General features: G+C 48.3%; 1 protein-coding gene across 1 annotated transcript in view; it reads left to right on the top strand.

The window, feature by feature from the left end:
* The window catches only part of Hnf1b (HNF1 homeobox B), a 55,654-nt gene that overhangs the window by 8,874 nt on the left and 27,531 nt on the right, over positions 1 to 19,249 (top strand). The window contains exons 6-7 of the mRNA XM_050119578.1: positions 5,017 to 5,398; positions 7,108 to 7,343. Coding sequence (XP_049975535.1) covers positions 5,017 to 5,398; positions 7,108 to 7,343 — 618 coding nt within the window. The remainder of the gene's footprint in view (positions 1 to 5,016; positions 5,399 to 7,107; positions 7,344 to 19,249) is intronic.

Raw genomic sequence — 19,249 nt, 5'->3', positions numbered from 1 at the left:
CCCCCCCCCTCCCCGGCTATGCCCCGCCTCCTCTCCCGGGCTATGAGCCTCTGTGTCTTTGCCAACATGTTCCTCACCATCATTTTCTGGGTAGGAATTTTTTCCCCTGTTGCTGCACAGTTGCTTTTCAAATTGCTCTTGGATTTGTTGTTGTTGTTTTTTTTTCTACAAACTGCTCCAAAATGATCACGTCTGTGTTTATTGTGCTAGTATCTGTGGGCAGAAGGGCCATGGGTGGGAGAAGAGGTTTGGGGGGCCCTTGTCTCCTCTCCGACTGAGGTTAACGTTGTATGGACAGAGTAGAGGCAGCTGTGATGCTGCCTGCTGCACAGAGGACCCAGTCCTTTAACGTGCAGGTCGACCCCTCTCTGCATGGGTGCTATCTAAGGGATTGACCTCCTGACATGAAGCAGCTCTTCAGTTCCTGCATGGCCCTGTTCTCAGGAGCCATAGTCACCAAAGGCCACACAGCCCTGGTACTAGCTCAGCGGTCAGGATGGTATTCACTAATCTCCCCCAAGATAGACAGGGTGACATAGAAGACAGGAGCCATAGTCGCCAAAGGCCACACAGCCCTGGTACTAGCTCAGCGGTCAGGATGGTATTCACTAATCTCCCCCAAGATAGACAGGGTGACATAGAAGACACTGGACCGTCTAACAAGACGGAAATTCCAGGAAGAGTCTCGGGATGCTCAAGAAGAGGACATTGACCAAGGGGATGGCTGCCAGCAAGGGACATTTTTATTCCGGGTTATTGTTGTTTTGGGGTTTAAAGTTACAGGAGACAGGACTTAAGGGCTTATTCCTCAATTATCACACACACACCTTGTCATGTCCTGAGCACTATGCTAGGCTCTAGGGTATACAGGTCCTTGTCTCCAGGGACTCATTACTTCCCTGAAGGAGTTGAGAAGCTTGAGCTATTAGTGGCGGCTCCTCTCCAAGTGCTCTTTAAACGGCGTGCACTGGGCTGCAGAGTGGCTGCAAGATCACCTGGAGAAATCCCAGAGGGCTTACTGAAGGAGGCAGCATTTGTATCACGCCTTAAAGGATTAAAAAGACACACCAGCATGGGTCAAAAATTGAAGAGATAAATAAAAGAAAGACCAACTGAATGGACTGAGTGGAAAGAGAAAGAGGAGATGGAACTAAGACGATGCATGAAAGTTTCATGAAGAGCCAGACGAATAGACGGTGCTGTTCACGGGCTTTCTCTATACGTGGAGAACCTTCTGGACGAGCTCCCCAGTCTAGGATGAGTCTACCGGAGCAACCGTTCCAGTGTCGTTTTAATAGGCATCAAGCGTTTCTATTCCGTTTCGTTTGAAAAGAAGCAGAGGGGCATTGATGGTAGCTGGGGGTGCCTGCGAGGGTCTAGCTCTTCAAATGCTGAGTGTGGCCAGGTCCCTGAGGCCTGGAGGCCCTAACTGGCTCACAGATGCTCTGGGTTCAGACCCTGTGTAAGCTGCTGTATTCCAAAAGAGCAGCCTCGTACTGGGGGCTGCATGCAGCAAAAGCCTCCTCCACCTAAGTGAGATCTGGGGAGCTCGGGGGTATTACTGTTTGGGTGACTCACAAGCTAGTGGCTAGGAACAGGAGAGCACCCTAGGCTCATGTGACTTAACCACTCTGAACTTGAGTTTTTTTATCTGCTGTTGGAAATAATGACACTCCCCCCCCCATAGCAAGGCTATGAGAATTAGGGGAAGGGTTATACGTACGGGGTGTTGAACCGCAGAGACGGCCCACTTCCTGTGAACTGTAGTGACATCTGTTCATTTCGGATGAAAAAAAATCTCAAGTGATTCCCAGACACTTGGGGTTTCCTCACTGGCCTTGGCCATTCCTCACAGGGGACTCTACAGATGTGGTGTGGGGCCCATGGGGAGCAGGGGAGACATTAACTGGTCCCCTCCCGGGCTTCACGGGGGACTTCTGTGTCCACCTTCACTCTCAAGTGACAACACATAGAGAGCTGCGTGAAGACAAAGTGATGGACTGAAAACACCTGTAAACATCTGGCTGTGGGAGGAGTTACCTTTCTCCCACATCATCCCAGGGAAGCTGATAACATTCTACTTTTACATTTAGCAGAGGCTGCTTCTGGTTTCTAAAAACACAGTGGGTGCCTGGCGGTGGTGGCACACACACGCCTTTAATCCCAGCACTAGGGAGGCAGAGGCAGGAGGATCTCTGTGAGTTCAAGGCCAACCTGGTCTACAAGAACTAGTTCCAGGACAGGCTCCAAAGCTACAGAGAGAAACCCTGTCTTGAAAAGCCAAAAAAAAAAAAAAAAAAAAAAAAAAAAAAAAAAAAAAAAAAAAAAAAAAAAAAAAAAAAAAAAAAAAAAAGAAAAAAAAGAAAAAAAAAACCACAGTGGGCATCAGTGCAAACAGAGCCCTAAAGGTGACTCAAGGACCATCTCAAATCAAAGTCTCCAGTGACAAAGGCCATCCATTCACCTAGGAGGCTGCTTCCGAATTGGCCATTGGCTAAACAAACGCATCCCCACCTACAGCAGGGATCCTAAGTTCAGGCTGGGAAGAAGCCCATCACTTACTTGAAAGGGGCCAAAATAGAAGGATAGCCACAACAGGTCATTAAATCCCAGGTATACAGACTGGAGACACTAGTGAGGTTTGTGGAGGGTTTAAAGTAGTATAGTAAGTAGCACAGATCTGTGATCCCTTTTCCTGAGATTATGGCACACCCAGAAGCTCTGGAGGTTGTGGCTGGACACTCAGAATTATGAGTGACTCTGGGAACTGAGAAAGGAAACACCCAGGTCCAGAGCATGGGGTGCAAGTGTCACGGTGAACCGGCCAAGTGAAGTGGTGAACGGATGCTTAAAAGAAATCCCACACTAGCTCAGAACTAAGAGACAGATAGTTATTTATTTAGGGGTAAACTCACAAATCAGGATTCTCTGCTTGAATGGTGGTTGGAGATCCAATTCGAACAAGCAATCAGTGAAAAGGAGCAAGGAGAAGGAGAAAAAGGGAGGGACGCAGGTTCTGCATCTGCTATATAATATAAGAGGCCACGCCCCAGTAGGTGGGTAATTACAAGCTGCAGGTCTTCCTACAGCATCTCCCCCTTTAAATAAGAGAATACTAAGCCTAATACAAAATTATATACAATAAAAACAGATATCCTATTCTAACTAGCTTAAGTCTTGTATAATAAAGAACTTGCCCAAGCCATGAAAGGAAAGTAACTACAATTATCTAGTCTTCAACCTCATTGAAGATCCGAGAAGGGAAATAATATTACTTGAGTAAGCAGGAAGTACAATCAAGCAACTTCCAAAACCTGCAACAAATAACAGAGACAACTGGCTACCTGGGCAATCACCCAAAGTCTCATTTGCAACGCTGAAGCAACCAACTTTGGCTAAGGCCTAGAATAACCGACAGACCATTTTCAAAGGCAAGAAATCTTTCAAAATCGTCTTACCTGTCTTGGCAAGATTTGACAGTCCTGCTTATCCATTTCCGGATACTATATATCTTGTCAGTGGTTGAGGCATGGCCATTTCTTTGCCCAAAGGCCAGTTTTTGCCAAGAAGAAAATAAGCTCCAAGTGGAGTGTCTTCAGTGTTCAACATTCTCTCTGGAATAGATCGGTGCTGCCAGGAGCAATTGTGTCTCACTTCAACAGAACCCTAAGTTATTTAAATGCCATTTTCTACAGCTCTTTGAAGTGGTTGAAGATTATCTATCTATGCAGAATATAATCTCTATGCATCTAAAGAACCTGATTAGTCTAACTATAAGTATGACAAACGTAGATGACTATTGATCTGTAATTCTTAATACCTATATAACTTAAAGACTAAGACAATAGACTAAGTGCAATAAATGAGGACAATGACCTCCAGATGTAAACAGCACGCAGGGTCTGGGAAATGATTTTGTTATATATCCAGCGCCTCTGAGAACCCTGCTCCATGCAGATAGGAGATAGAAGACAACGTAGTTCCCTTCTTAATAAAGTGGATATCAAAGCTCATTACAACTATATAGGCCAGGATGTCCTCCACTGCTCATTCATTCTGTGAAGAGGGATTGAAGGTTGCTCTGCCGGGGCCTGGGAAGTAGCAGCTAGGCGTTTCCTTCACCCTTCTCCAGCCCCGTCAGCATCATCCGTACAAAGCTCCTCTGTTCCGGACTCTGCACTTTCATCCTTCAAATTATGTGGGCTGATCTCGAGCCATCTCCCTCATTAAAGGTTCCCTAGGACACACACATACATGACACACATATCACATGCATACCACACACACACGCACACACACACACACAGAATATACACCTCACAAAACACATACGCACACACTATTGTCTTTGCAAACATACTAGAAATCTAAGGAACATCTTCTCTTGCAAATACAAAGCTCCATCTTTATTTCAAAGCATGATTTTTAAGAGTTTGAGATTTCATGTTTTTCAAAGAACCTAACGTTGGAATGCAGGTGCCCAGGAGAGAGGAGCCTAACGTTGGAATTCAGGTGCCCAGGAGAGAGGAAGGGTAAAGGGCAGGAGGGCTACACATTGCCTCTAAACATGGTAGGCAAGTGTAAATTACACCTTTGAACAATTTCCCCTGGGCTGAGACTTGATTGGGCTTATCCCCTTGACATCAAAACACAAGCATTCAGAGCCAGGCAGTGGTTATACACACTTTCAATCCCAGCACTTGGGAAGCAGAGGCAGGCAGATCTCTGAATTCGAGGTTAGCCTGGTCTACAGAGTAAGTACTGGGACAGTCAGGGATACAACCAATAAAAATAAAAATACAAGCATTCAGGACTCAGAGTGTCTTAATGTCAGAAGGTCAATGAGTCAAAGGAAAATAATTAATTTTCTCAAAACACTGACTTGGCTGTATCTAAGCTCTGTCCAAGAAAGGAAAGGGTGACTTTGCTGGGGACACAGGATGTGCGAGAGGAGCCTGCCACAAGGCGACCCCTTTCTATCCCCACATGAAATTAGAGCAGATTGTGAAGCTTAAGGGAGAGGAATCAAGGGTCCATTGGTCCATCCGTGTCTGTGTCTGTCTGTCTGTCTGTCTACCTGTCTGTGGAGTGAAGGCTACAGGCTCTATCAAATCTACTCCTTTCTCTTTTCAGAGTTCAACCAGACAGTCCAGAGCTCTGGAAATATGACAGACAAAAGCAGTCAGGATCAGCTGCTGTTTCTCTTTCCAGAGTTCAGTCAACAGAACCAGGGGCCTGGGCAGTCCGAGGATGCCTGCTCTGAGCCCGCCAACAAGAAGATGCGCCGTAACCGGTTCAAATGGGGGCCCGCATCCCAGCAAATTTTGTACCAGGCCTACGACCGGCAAAAGAATCCCAGCAAGGAGGAGAGGGAGGCCTTAGTGGAGGAATGTAACAGGTAATACCAGGTGCCCTCTTGAGCAATTGGGAAGGTTCATCTCCCTTGGTCCTGTGATAACCCTTGAGACACTGGTTATCCAGCTAAGTGTGGCTAAATCAGGGTCCCCCCAAGTGTGTTCTACAGAATCCCAAATTCAGTTTATTAGTAAACAGGTCTGAGACACATCACAGGAGTACTTCTTCAGGAGCCACAGCTTATTTTACTATATTACAAGCTCTGAGGAGCCCAGCACTACAAGAGCTAATTCCAGGACAGACTCCAAAGCTACAGAGAAACCCTGTCTTGAACCGCCCCTCCCCGAAAAAATCTCTGAGGAGGATTGGCAAGATGGCTCCGAGGGTTAAGGCATTTGCTGCCAAACCTGACTGCCTGAGTTTAATGAATCCACATGGCGGAGAGAGAACCAAATCTTACAAATTGTCCCTAAACCTCCCCCTACCCATGCACAATGAATATTTAAAAAAGAAACAAAGATCCAAGATGCCCTGCATTTACGGAGCCTGCACAGCATTGTTGCTTGTCAATCATGAAGTCTCACTTCTGTGAAATACTAAATTATTATTCCCACAAGTGATTTTCTTAGGGCAAATATTCCAAAAACTCTGCTAGAGAGATGAGTTTCCACTCCATACAGGCAACACCAAACTGTCCCTTAGCTCTGGCCTCCACTAACTGTAGCCCCATGCGACGGGAAAAAACCCAGGGCCTGGCACCGTTTTACGAGAATGGTTGGCAAAAAATGGCCCACACCTGGAATCCCAGCACTCAGGAGGCTAAGGGAGGAGGTTGGAGAGTCTGAGGCCCCTCTGAACTTCAAGTGAGACCCTGTCTCAAGCAACCAGTTAAGGAAATTTAGCGGGAGAGAAAGAATTAGTTGGATCTCTTTGGTTGGTTCTGTCTACACTGACTGAACAGACTCCTTTCTGTGTCTTAACTGTGTATCAGTTTTTAAAAGCAAACTGAAAATCCTCGAACACTTTTGGCTTCCTCTTTTCTCTATTCTCTTTCATTCCCATTTTGACTCTCTACAACATTTGCTCCTTGCTCTGGCAGAGGCCTGGGGGTCTTTGGCTATGCCTCTGAGCCAAGCAGCCTTGGCAGTAAAAACACAGAGCCAGGGAAGCCGAGTGGGGAAGCAGCCTGGGTTTGACACAAGGTCTTCCACTGAGTGGTGTCCAAGAGCATAGCCCACAGTGGGCTGGGGGTTTCGTTCATGCTCATAAGCAGAGACCTGCCTTCTCTGGCTACCTCCTTAATGACCCCGCCCCTCTCCACTTCTCTTTGCCCCAGAGCATGGATGTGGAATCTGGATTCCCTGCACCCTTTGGGGGAGTATCCAAACCCCCAAAGCCTAGATGCTTCTCACAGTGCCTGGGAGAGACTCAGAATCAGCCTTACTGAGGCAGTAAGGAAGGTGTCGGGAGGCTGATCACCAGACCATCTGTTGAAATTGCTGATCCTTGGCTTGCCCTCACATAATCGGAACCACATAGGGGCCTATGCTTGGCCTTCTAGGTAGCATAGCTTACCCAAGACCCGCTCTAAAGCTTCCCTCTCAGATACTGTGAGGATGGCCTTTCTTGGGACAGGCCACTAGCCCCCACTGACCTTCAGCCTCCACTGTGACTGTGTATTTGGGGCCCACCCAGCACATGCAATTACTCCAGCCACCCTCACTCACCATCCCCCGCCCTCGTTCTTTGCAGGGCAGAATGTTTGCAACGAGGGGTCTCCCCGTCCAAAGCCCACGGCCTAGGCTCCAATTTGGTCACAGAGGTCCGTGTCTACAACTGGTTTGCAAACCGCCGGAAGGAAGAAGCATTCCGGCAGAAGCTGGCCATGGACGCCTATAGCTCCAACCAGACGCACAACCTGAACCCCCTGCTCACCCACGGCTCCCCTCACCACCAGCCCAGCTCCTCTCCTCCCAACAAGCTGTCAGGTGAGTAGAGACCTGTGCTTCTCACTGTCTCGGAACTGACTGTTGCTGTCCTAGCCGGAGGGGCGTATACTCTGAGATGACCACAGACCTGCTTTCCTCCCATTGCTAGAACATTCTCATGAGTACGTGCCTTTGGTCAGGTTTCCTCCCACTTCTTGCTCAGCCACTTGGCCCTCAATAAGCCCTTTGCCCTTTTCTTCTCTGTCTTCATTCTCCCTGGGTGGCTGCTGACTCAGCCACACAGATTGTCCCCAGAGAAGGCTGCCTTTTGGGGGTGCCAGGTCCGAGCTGCAGGGAGATGGTAGTGTTGTATCACTGGTCAAGATGATGGAGAATGGCATTCTGGCCACCCTCTGCCATGCTGAGCTATATCCTATCTGGCACTCTCTGGTTTCAACAGAAGTCAAGTGGCTATTAGGGAAAGGCCACTTGGGTGGCAGCCTCTGCTGTGCTGAGCCAGGATTAAGATGGGGTCCATCCCTTGAGATCTTCGGTGATGAGCTGGCTAAAGAGTTTGTACCATGTCGGCCTGGATCAGAATGGCTCTGCCATGGGGTTTGAATGTGTCAAAACACAAACCTATATCCTCGTGTGGAAAGAGACCCCTATATGCCAAGCACTATACCAGCCGTGTCTTCTTCTTCTTCTGGGCTTTATTTCTCTTAAGAAAGTTTACCAGAAATGAGGAGGTGCTTATAGATGGTTGTTTGGTACCCATGTATACCAAACAGCACTGCTTTCCCCTGATCTGGGGGAAGGCTTGAGAAAGGAAAGCCAGCCATTTTCCCAATCTGCTGTCCTCTCAAGTCCCTTCCTCCCCGCACCTGCTAAGAGCTGGGAGCTGACCCATATGTGGGGTAATTCAAATCGTCGGGACAGGGTCTGAGTTACCAGCTGGGTGATTTGCAGACACTTGTTCCAAGCCTACCACTTACAGGAGATACAGCCTGAGACCTGAAATTGACCAGCATAAGACTAGGCTGGAGTTTCTCTAGGCCCTGCTCTGAGCACCAGGAAGGGCTCAGATACCCCAAAAGAAAGTTGGCCTGTTCAAGAGAGGCAAAAAAGCTGAGGGCAGGGAGGGGAGCAAGTTTTGGCTTGACCACGGAGTCACTTAACCCCCTTACATCAATACAAAGCATAGTTTGGCTGATAGGTGGTGGATGGCTTAGGGCCGATACTGAGCAAGGCTGGAGCTTTTGCCCACCATGGTGATCCATGGAGCTAAATTTGGAAGCTGTGTGGGGCGTGGTTGGGGCAAGGATCATTGTTGAGAAGACAATGGCCATTGTGCTGGGACCTGTGATCTCCACACCAAAGTCAGGGAGCCGGCAAGCCAAACAAAGGCTCAGCAGCTTTCTGACAAGCTGGGGTTGTGCTGAGGTCACCACAGGGTCGCTAGCTTAGGCTCCCTCTGTATGCTGGCTGGAGAGCTAGGACAGCTGGACCAGGTATTAGAAGCAGTGCAGAGGTGGGGACAAAGGCAGGAGACAGCCTCAAATGGGCATCTGAGAAGGGTATGGGCCACTGAAAATGGAGTCTCTTGGGTTGCCCCAAATTCCAGACCTTAATGAATATTATGAGAAGGATAGAACCCAGAAGGACTTCAAAGAAAGAAATTGAGGCCCGGAAAGAGATAATTTGTCTAAACTCATACGATGGTGATAGACGTGGAATCTGTTGATTCTTGCAACATAAATATGCATTAAGTGCTAACCAGGTCCTGACAGTATAAATTGGGGCCATAGTTCCGTGATGGATTCCATGCCTAGCCAGTATGTTTAAATAGGGAGGAAAAGGAAGATGCGGGGACACAGGGCCCTGCAGCCTCAGAATTTATACCCTGTAGGGAGGACCTCTCACCAATATGGAGCCTCCAGTATCAGCTTGGATTCAAGATTATCTCTGGGGGCAACATGGGCTTTTCTAGGGAGAGAAAGATCCTATAGCTGTTATGGGGGTTGGGTCCTTACAGGACACTGGGTATTTTCAGTGGCTATTTAGGCCTTCATTTTCCCTCATGGTACATCAGGGTAGTCCTTGACCACCCAGGATCTAGACTCTCTGGGTGTCATTTTGAACTGGTTCTAAGTTGGCAGGTGAGGCATGTGAGTAATTCCCATGAGCTCTGAATTTCCTGTGTGTCACATGGGTGCTGGATGCATGCGAGGATTAAATGGGTGAACCTGTAAATAACCACCTTTCCCAGCAAACCACAGAGAGATCGCTCCTGTCACCTCGGTATAAAAGAGGCAGTGGCAGTAAGGGCAGGCAAAAGGAGCCCGTTTTCTTCTTAATTTCATACATGGACATTAATCCTAAGAAGCAGTCAGACACGTTCTCTCCTGGGACTTGCAGAGAAATGACCACTGCTCTCTGCAACGCTGGAATTAGAACCCTAGATGCCCTTCTGAGGCTCTCAAGATGGCTCTTAGGATTTTCCCCAGGGCTGGTGAGACAGCAGTGCTCATATTTGGACTGTGAAGCCTTGCTGTACCCTTTCCATAGTAAACATAGCTCACTTGGAACCTAAAACTTGGAGCCAACACCCACTATCAGCACTGGTTATCTATCTGTCTATTTATCATCAGTCTATCTATCTCTCTATCTACCCATCCATCATTCATATATCATCTGTCTATCTGTCTATATCATCTATCAATCTATCATCTATCTATCTCTATATTGTTCACTTTCTCTTGCTCTCCATGGGCATGTATGTGTATGGTGTGTGCATGCACGTGTGTATGCACACTCATGTATGAGCACACACACTATGTGTGTGTGTGTGCTCTAAGCCATGGAGTTAGGAATCTGTAAGCCACTGGAGATGCAGTGCAAAGGAGGCTAAGAGAGAAGTAGGAGGTTGCTGCCCAGTGTCTGTCTTGAGGGCTCTCTACCTTATGCATTAAGGCAGGGTCTCTTGTTTGAACACAGAGTTCACTACATTTACTTGTGAGATTATGCTAGATTTACTCTAGGCAGCTTTCTTCCTCTGAGGAACCCTTATATCCATCTCCCAATATGCAGAATGATAGACAAACCCAGTGCCTGCCCAGCATTTCCATGAGTGCTGGAGCTCTGAACAACTCTGGTCCTTTTGCTTGCTTAGCAAGCACTTTTACCCTCTGAGCCATCTCCCCAGCTCCTAACACTGGCAGTCTCCAAAGCTGAGCTGGGGAGGGACAAGACATCAACATCTAAGCCCCCTGCTCTGCACGGTCTCTTCTCTGAACCCCAGCACCTGAGCCAGGAGGTCTGGCAGCACCAAGGAGAGGAACCTCCCAGAATCCTCTTCTTCTTTCCTATGCAAGCCCCTTCCCTCCCAGCCATGCTTATATATAGCATGTGCCCCACTTGCCCACGATGACCACAGTGTGACCCTGGTCCTGGAATGTCCCAATAGGGACAATAGGGACGGCAGGAGGAGCACTTTGCCTCTGTCAGCGGCCGGTTGGTTACAAGGTTCCCGACAAACACAGTCAGCAGAATCAGCTGTTTTCAGCCTTGCCCCTCTCTGCCTTTACAATCACACACCAGCATGCAGCCAGGGGTTGCCATGGCTTTGTCTCCCTTATGCATGCTTAATCGACAATTAAGCTGGGGCTTTGAACCAGCCTGGCTGCTGCTGCCGGGCCTTCATCTTTCCAGTGAGTGTCACAGGGGCAACCTTTGTCTCTTCTTCTTGGGGGCCTAAAGTTACTGTAGCAGGCTGCAGGCAGCCATTTATCTTTAGACTGGAAGGCCTTTATCCGTCACCCTCCCCATTCCAGCTCTGGCCAGCAGGAGCTGTCCCTGGTTATAGGGCCCCGTGACAACCTATTCTGGGGCCATTGAGCGGAGCCGGAGTGATGGCCTCTACCTCCATTCTGGAGCTGAATCAAGGAAAAGGCCCCCAAAAGGTCAGAGGGCAGGGCTGTGGCAAGAGAAAGGAGCTGGTTGGAGACTGGTGCTTGTATTGATTGGCGCAGAGGAGGAAGTTGTGGGATGGGAGCTGGGCTAGCCTTGGCCCAGGACTGGTATCGGCAGCCTGATCTGGGCGGTTCTGTTCATTGTACGCTTGGCTCTAGTCTAAGTCCCCTGGCTGCCTCCCCCAAGGAGGCAAGGGAGGGACACACAGTCCCCGTCAGCCTTGGCTCTCCCACACACGTCCTCTCTCTTAAACGATCTTTTCAGGAGGAAATGAGTGCTTGTTCTTCAGCAAAGGCAGTGAGTCAGAGAAGGGAGAAGACACCTCCCTAGGATAAGTGTTGGGCCTCTGGGCCACAGCCTAAAAGGACATATTGTTTCCATGGCTGCTGTCTTCTCTTGCCTTTGACCTCTACCCCGTCCTTCCCTAGCCCAGCAGACCAGACTTCCCTGGCACATGTCAGAACTTGAAAACAGAGTCTTGCCTCCTGCTCCCTACTTAGCTTCCCGTGGCAGCTTCCTCAGTGGCTCCTGGAACCCAACCCCATAGCTTGGACAAAGCATATCCGTTCCTAGTCAAGGTAAAAATGGCCTGGATAGCTACACTTCTCCATGGCACAAAACTATACCGTACCCAGGGAGACTGCAGACATCCCCAGGAGCAGGACAGACTGAAGATGAGGAATGACAAACATTCTGTGTTGGTTCAGCACTTGTTTGGTACCGAGCCCTGGACTGGCACCTATGTCATTTAACCGTCCCCCAACCTAAGATGAGTGCTGTCTGTATTGATATCCACATTGTCAACTAAGCGAAGGTAAAATGTTTAGAATGCAATTTGCCCAAGTTCATAGAGTTAGTCAGCAGTGGGACAGGAACAGGTTTTGACCTGTATATGTAATACCCTGTCCATCTGTCCTTATTTGTTCTATACACACTCTAAAAATCTTTTAAACATGAAAGCTAACACACACAGAGGAGAGAGAGAGAGCCCCTTCTTCTATACTTCTGCGTGTGCATGTATGTGCACATGCAGAGAGAAACAGAGAGAAAGGGAGAGCCTCTTCTAGACTTCTGTGCACGCGCACACACACACCAACACACACATGTATGTGTGCATGTATGTGCACGTGCAGAGAGAAACAGAAAGGGAGAGCCTCTTCTAGACTTCTGTGCACTCGCACACACACACCAACACACACACGTGTGTGTACATGTATGTGCACGTGCAGAGAGAAACAGAAAGGGAGAGCCTCTTCTATACTTCTGCGGTTCCCGTCTGAATGACTGAGGTGAGGTAAGAAGACTCAGAGCCTCGCTAGTTCACTGTGTCTCCCCCAGCTGCTGCCCCTGAACAAGGTGAATTCTTTGGAAAGAAACAAAGACCTCTCTTTCCCAAGCCCATCCCTCTCTGTATGGGGATTTGAACTGCCCTTGCATTCGGCCCTGTCTGGGGCACTAAAAACTTTAACAACTTAATGGGGGCCTGTGAGACAGGGTAGGCACCTCAGCTCACCTCTGGGAATTCCACCCCCTCCCTGGGCAGCAGACAAGAGGAGGGGGTTTATGAGGGCAGCTGTAAAAAAATATTCATCTCAGCAGCAAAGGTTCCCAGAGTGAATGAGCCAGCCCTATTGTCCCTTAGTGGGAGAGAGAATCGCCTGGAATCCTGGCTTGCTCTAGCGGTTCTGAGGTGTACAGGGCTCTAAAGTTCTACTACTTGGGGACTTAATCTGACTGTCAATTGATCTCCTGAATTTGAAGGTCATTTTATCTCCTGAATTTAAAGGTCGTTTTATCTTGTGGGTAATACCCTATCGACTCCCACTAGATTGGGGAAGACAATTAGGATATTAATGAGATTAAGAGGCCTAGTCTTAAAGGCCTTCTGCTGTCAGCACCTTAGGAGGCCAGTTCTGGTCTGCATACAAAGACACAGGGCAGGGCCCTGGTGGGCTCTGGCCTCAGTACAAAGGGACCCATAGCTGACAATGAACTCCTATCACCTGAGGCAGCCCACTGGCTATGTCTAATCCCTCTGAAGGATCTTTAGAGGATTCGAGGACTCCTTGCTACCACCCTCCCCCCCCCTTCCGCCCCATCCCCTCCAAAGAGGAAGGAAGCTGCCAGGAAGCATGGAGTCCAGCCTGCCGCTTATGGGAGAAGTGCTCTTGGAATCTGTTTGTAAAATGTTTGATGGGAAGTAGCAGAAACTTGGAGAGAGTGAAGTATTAGAGGCACAGTGAGAGGCAGAGAGCTGGGCAAGGGCCTTTGAAGCCACCCACTTCATAGAAGGCGCAGAGCTGGCCTGCTGCCTCTACCCACTTTTCAGCAGGAAGTGAAAGCACAAATGCGGAAGCCAGGGGGAAGCATATGTGTGTGTATGTGTGTGTGTGTGTGCATGCACACTAATCTACACCCATAATATGCATACATACATGTGAACATACACGTGTTCATTTTACATATATTTATGTCATTTATTAGTATAATATAATCTATCTTTAAAATAAAGTCAAATGAAGCATTCACCCTAATTGCCCTGGACTGTTATAGGTCCTCTAGACCACGGTCAGGCAACTTTTTCAGTAAAGATCCAAAGTCAATAGTTTTGGCTTCTCAAGCTATGTGGTCACAGTCACAGCCATTGAACCCCGCCTGCAGAGCACAAAAGCAGCCATAGGCTGTGCGTGAGTGTGTGGCTGTCCCCCCAGCACAGCCTTATGGGATCTGAAGTTTGGATTCATGTTATTTTCACATATCATGGCATATTCTGCTTTGGGTTTTTTCCAACTTTTTAAAAATATAAAAACCAGGGCCGGAGAGCTGGCTCAGTGGTTAAGAGTGAGGACCTCAGTTAAGTTCCCAGTACTCACATCAGGCAGCTCGTGACCACTTGAAGTCCCAGCTCCAGGGGCATCCAACACTTCTTGCCTCTGTGGGCAGGCTCACAAACTCATGCACATAATTTTTAAAAATATATGTATACACATACATATATGCATATATACATACATACACATATGTGTGTACACACACATACATATCATTCTTGGTTCACACATCATATGAAAGCAGACTGCTTGGGTGAGCAAAACTCTCAAATACCACCCCGCCCTGCTGTGTTAGATTCTCTAGGGAGCTAGCCAGGCTTCGGTAGTTACTAAAACTTTCCAGGTGAGCCCAATGTGCCACCAAGAGTTGAGACCTGACTCTAAAGCGTCTCTGTATTAAAGAGCATGTCCATTACCCGGGACGTGTCAAATGCATATTTTGATTAGGGGTCAGGGGTAGAAGGGGGGAACCTGCGTTTCTGTGTTTTGGTGCTAGCAAAGGGGATGGCTCAGGGGCCTCGCTGTCAGCAGTGAACATCTTGGAGCAGCTCCTATAGCAGCTGATGTCCCTCTGTCCCCCAACCTTCCTTTGACTGACCACTGCTAATCCTGTTTAATAAGGCTTTACCCGTTCTTCTAAATTCAGTGGGCACGACAACAGAACCATGGGTCGTGGAGGAGAGCTAAACTCCAGCTAAACATTTATTTCTGTGTGACCCTGGGCAGCTTCTGGAATCTGAGCCTCGGCTTCTCAGTGTACAGTGGGCACACCACCCACAGAAGCTGGAGGAGGAAATGGTACGAAGCTTGTGTATATAGGGAAAGCATCCGGACGTGGCAGGCTCTCATAAATGGTGGCCGTTGTTCTTCCCCACAGAAGCTTGCTTCTGTTGTTTGTTATTTGGAAGAGGGGTTGTTTGTTGTTGTTATTTGGGAGGGGGTCCCCTTATTTCCCTATCTCTAATGGAGTCTTGTTCAATCCTGATTTTTAGAGAATTGGAGTATTTCCAACTAGAATCTCATCTTGGTGTCTGTACTAGACTCAGGTTGGCTTCTTGTCACATAGTGGCTGTAGGGCGATTTCTCATCTTCCCTAGGACTGCTTGGGGACATCTATGCAGCATCATTTAGTGCCAGTGAGACGCAATCGTGATAAGCCTGGACTGATGATGGGACTCAGGACCACACACTAGGTCAGGGGCATCAGATGACCACTCGTTTCCTGTACTTAGCAGGGCATTTTTCTCCTCTAAGGAAAGAGGGTGTGAGTACCCTACTTGTATGCATTGCTTGTATGTAATTAGGCTGTGGAAGCTGCCAACTAGTGGGAGGATGGTGCTTTCCTGAGGGAGGCCGCCTCTGAGCAGCTTTCTGTCCTCTGGCATTACCTGGCAGTGTCTTTTCAAATAAGTACCTTGGGCTTCTTTGGCCTAGTTGGGACCCTAATACCTGCATAGGGCTGTCATGAGGCTTCAAAGTAATAACACATACTCCAGGTCATCTTACTGCTGGGTGGGGAAGATTCGGGGCTCTTGTAGAGGTCTTGAGCTGACCAAGGAAGGGCTCTAGGTCTCTAGGGTTCTTGATAAGGCCTTGGCTTTGCAGTTTCTAGGAACTTTGGTTATCATTTGAGACATCCAGAACCATGAAACTGAAACACTGGCAAAATCTGGGGTTCTCAGATCTCCTTCCTAGAGCAGATCAGAGTAATCTGGGGAGCTCACTAAACACAGACACGGTAGGCTGCCTACACCCCTATAGGATCAAATTTGCTTGGGTGCAGTAGTACTTGGGTGTAGAGCATTGTGACGTGTCCCAGGACACTTGGATACACCGCCAGGGGTTGGCTGTAACTTGACCAGGCAGAACAGGAGCCTTCTGAAGGATTGGCAGTGATACCCAGTGGTTCTTTGCTCAGCTGGAAGAGGAGAGGCAGCTGGGTCAGGAGCCCTGGACTTAGATTCAGGAAACCAGAAGCGCTAACAAACAGGAGTAATGTTGGGGGGGAAAAATCTCTAAATTTAATGAGGATTCTGACCTGTCATTGCTTGGAGACTGTGTGCTGCATCCAGCCTCGAGGCCCCGGATTCTGCTGTCTGAGGTGCAGAGAGGCTTGCCGTGGTGGAGCTTTCTTGTTATGTTCAGCTTCTGTCTGCCTCCCTCTTTTTTTCCTCTCCCTCACTCCATCCCCGTGTCAGGAACTCTGTGCTGCTAGAAGCCTTCCACCTTTATTAGGGACCATTAGGGCTTTACGACATCAGCAGATTGGGTGGGGCCAGTCACAATAAACAGATTTATACTGGGTATAAACAGGACACCTATAACTGCCAGAGGTTAACACTTCCGGGGCCTTTGAGTGGCAGACTCTTTGCCCGTGCCTTGAAACCTGGTCCATGGATGCCTCTTCTTGGTCCACCTCTGTTGGACTCTGATGCCCTGACATCTGTATGAGTACTTGGGTGGCAAGGAGGAGACCTCTCCAAACAACCCCCGCAGTTTGCACTGTGGGCTTCGCTGAGCTCTAGGTGTTTTATGGATTGGAGGATTGGAACAGAACCGTGCAGCCTGTCTTCTTTGTTATGTAGAATTCTGCTCCACGGCTCAGCAACCCTTCCTGTCATAGAAAAACACAAAAGGCTTTGCCTTGTTCCTAATAGTGAAGGGAGGCCTGAGGAGTAGAGCCAGCCCTGAGCTGAGCCCTTCCTAAGCCCCTGCTGGATTCTTCACTGTCTCTCCTGCTAGGCCTGGCACCATGGTAGCCACTCTATTTAATGGTGGAATAAATGTATCTGTCATAGAGAGATTCCTGAACAAATGCTTAATGCATAAATGTTCCTGATTGTAAGTTAGTTAAGTCTAGTTTATAGTTAAACTGACCATAACATTCATTTTTCTATGGCATCTGTAAATATTATTTAAAGCAAGCTTCCCTTTTTGGGGGAAAAAATTGTCCTGATGCGCCATCTCTTATCTAAAGTTTGCAGTTCACAAAATAGTGCCAACATTCAGTGCTCCCAGAAACTTCTCAAAGAGCACAGCCTGGCTTTCTCTCTAATGCTCTCCTAGCTTGGTTTCTACTGTTTTAGACCACTCACTTAGTCTAGTTGTACTAGTTAGTTTCATGGTCTACTGACTTAGACCCTTTAATCATCTTTTACTAACCAATATTCCTTGGACAAGGAAAGTGTGAGACAGGGTCTTTCTGAGTTTCCACTGGGTAGCCTGAGACCTAGACTCTGTACATCTGAGCTGCCTGAAGAGACAGAAGAAAGTCTGCCAGGCTCTGAGCGGCCGTCAGTTCTCTGATGATGTTCCCCAGGGGCTCACCTGGTGCTCCTCTTCTAGCAGGCTAGAAGCCAGTCATCCTCCTCCTCCAAAGTCTCAGCATCTGATACCTGGTGCTTGCTGGGTGATCAGCATTGGTCTGCCATGCTGCCGCTGCTGATAATAGTGATGATGATGATGGTGATGATGCTGATGGAGCTGTCCCAGTGATAGTGATGAAGAGGCTGGGGTTTGACCAGGCAAACCTCCATTAAGGAGGCAGCTCTAACACTTGTCAGGCCTTAAAGGATCTTGTCTCTAGATATTCCCTCCCAGTGGGGGGAATTGCTTATGAAGAGGTCACAGTGGAAAAACCTCCCTTTTCTAAGGCAACTTTATTAGCCCTTCAGTCACAATACAGATGTCCATTTATAGGTCCTTACTTTGTGTGGACACCCAGTGGCTCAGTCCTCTGATGACTTTATAGCCTTCCTCACATTGCCCAACCCACTAGGAGCATCACCATTCTCCCTGTCAGTCAAACCTGGGAGCCTTTGTTGCAGCCATATCACCCCTGCCTGCAAAGGCAACTTCTCAGAAAAGACAGTGACCCCAGGAGCCAGACTGCAGCAGGACACTGTCTGCCCCCACGGACATTAGACTGAAGATGTCCATCATTAACCCTTCGTAGGTTTTTACCTTCGTTTCTTTTTTTAGAAGGGTGTTTAAATTACTCACTTTGCCACAGTAAGTGCCCATTAACTGATCCATTTCCTAATCACAAAAACAAACCCAGGGCACCACAAATGGGTTTCTAACTTGGTAAGTATAAATTTAGGCATCTCACAACTCTGCAAGGCCTGCGAATGAATCTTCCTTGCCAAGCAGTAAGATGACCTGGGTATGCGTTATCAGGTTTAAAGCCCACTATATTAACATGAGCACTTTCTCTTGTCCCCTTAGAACAGATGTTATCCCTGGGCTGCAAGACTGAAGAATGACACCCCCCCCCACACACACACAGCATCCATTTCAGCCCAAAATAAAGCACAGGGTGAGATCTCAGGCGCAGAAGCAGCCTGCCGCATCCCACACACCCCTCCACACCCCTCTCTGATGCCTCCGGATATGAAGTTGCTCAAATCTCTCAGTAATGTTTCCTCTGTTTTAATTGTGTTTTAGTTTCTTCTTCCCTTTCCTTTTCTGTCCTTTACCGATATTTTTCTCCTCACAAAGAAAAGTAGGAGACTCAGTTGATACACATATACTGCGGTGGCTTCTCATGGAGCCCTCTGTCAGGTCGTTCTTTCTTATTGACTCGTTCCACAAATCCTGGCCCAGGCCAGGTGCCATATAGAAGTTACTGAGGAGACTGGGGGGAGAGGGCAGGACAGATGGATGACATGGACAGACCAAATGACGACAGCCTACACTCAGGGTACATACATTCTCATGAGAGGTGCAACCGAGAAACACGAACTCCTTGTGGGTCATGATAAAGTGGCTCAGTATTGGGGGACCCATTTGGGGATTAGAAGAAAGAGGAAAGGAGGTCAGCTTCAGAGCGGGAGACTAGCTGGGGGACCACCTCAGAACTTCTGCGGCCCACTGAGTCCCATATACATCTGTGGCCCATTGAGAAGCCTGGAATAAAACCGTCTCCTGGGTGAGGCCTGTGGCAATTCTCCAGTGCCAAGGAGGCTCTTTCGGCTGTGGCCTTGGACTCCAGGCTGAAGTCATCTTGCAAAGCACCTGATGTTTGCTTGTAGAAACCAGCTCCCTGGCAAGGACATAAGGACGCACCTGCTAAGGCCAGCCCCATGGAAGGAAGGACATAGGCTGCCCGTCCCTCCTCCCACCTCGCCTGTAGGTTACGTCCGAAGGCACCATGCACATTCT

This window comes from Alexandromys fortis, unplaced genomic scaffold, assembly GCF_014885135.2.
Source record: "Alexandromys fortis isolate MF-2015 unplaced genomic scaffold, M_Fortis_MF-2015_v1.1 scaffold_173, whole genome shotgun sequence".
In the NCBI taxonomy this organism is placed as follows: Eukaryota; Metazoa; Chordata; class Mammalia; order Rodentia; family Cricetidae; genus Alexandromys; species Alexandromys fortis.
Note: the sequence above shows the minus strand (reverse complement) of the source record. Positions and strands in the feature narration are given on the sequence as shown.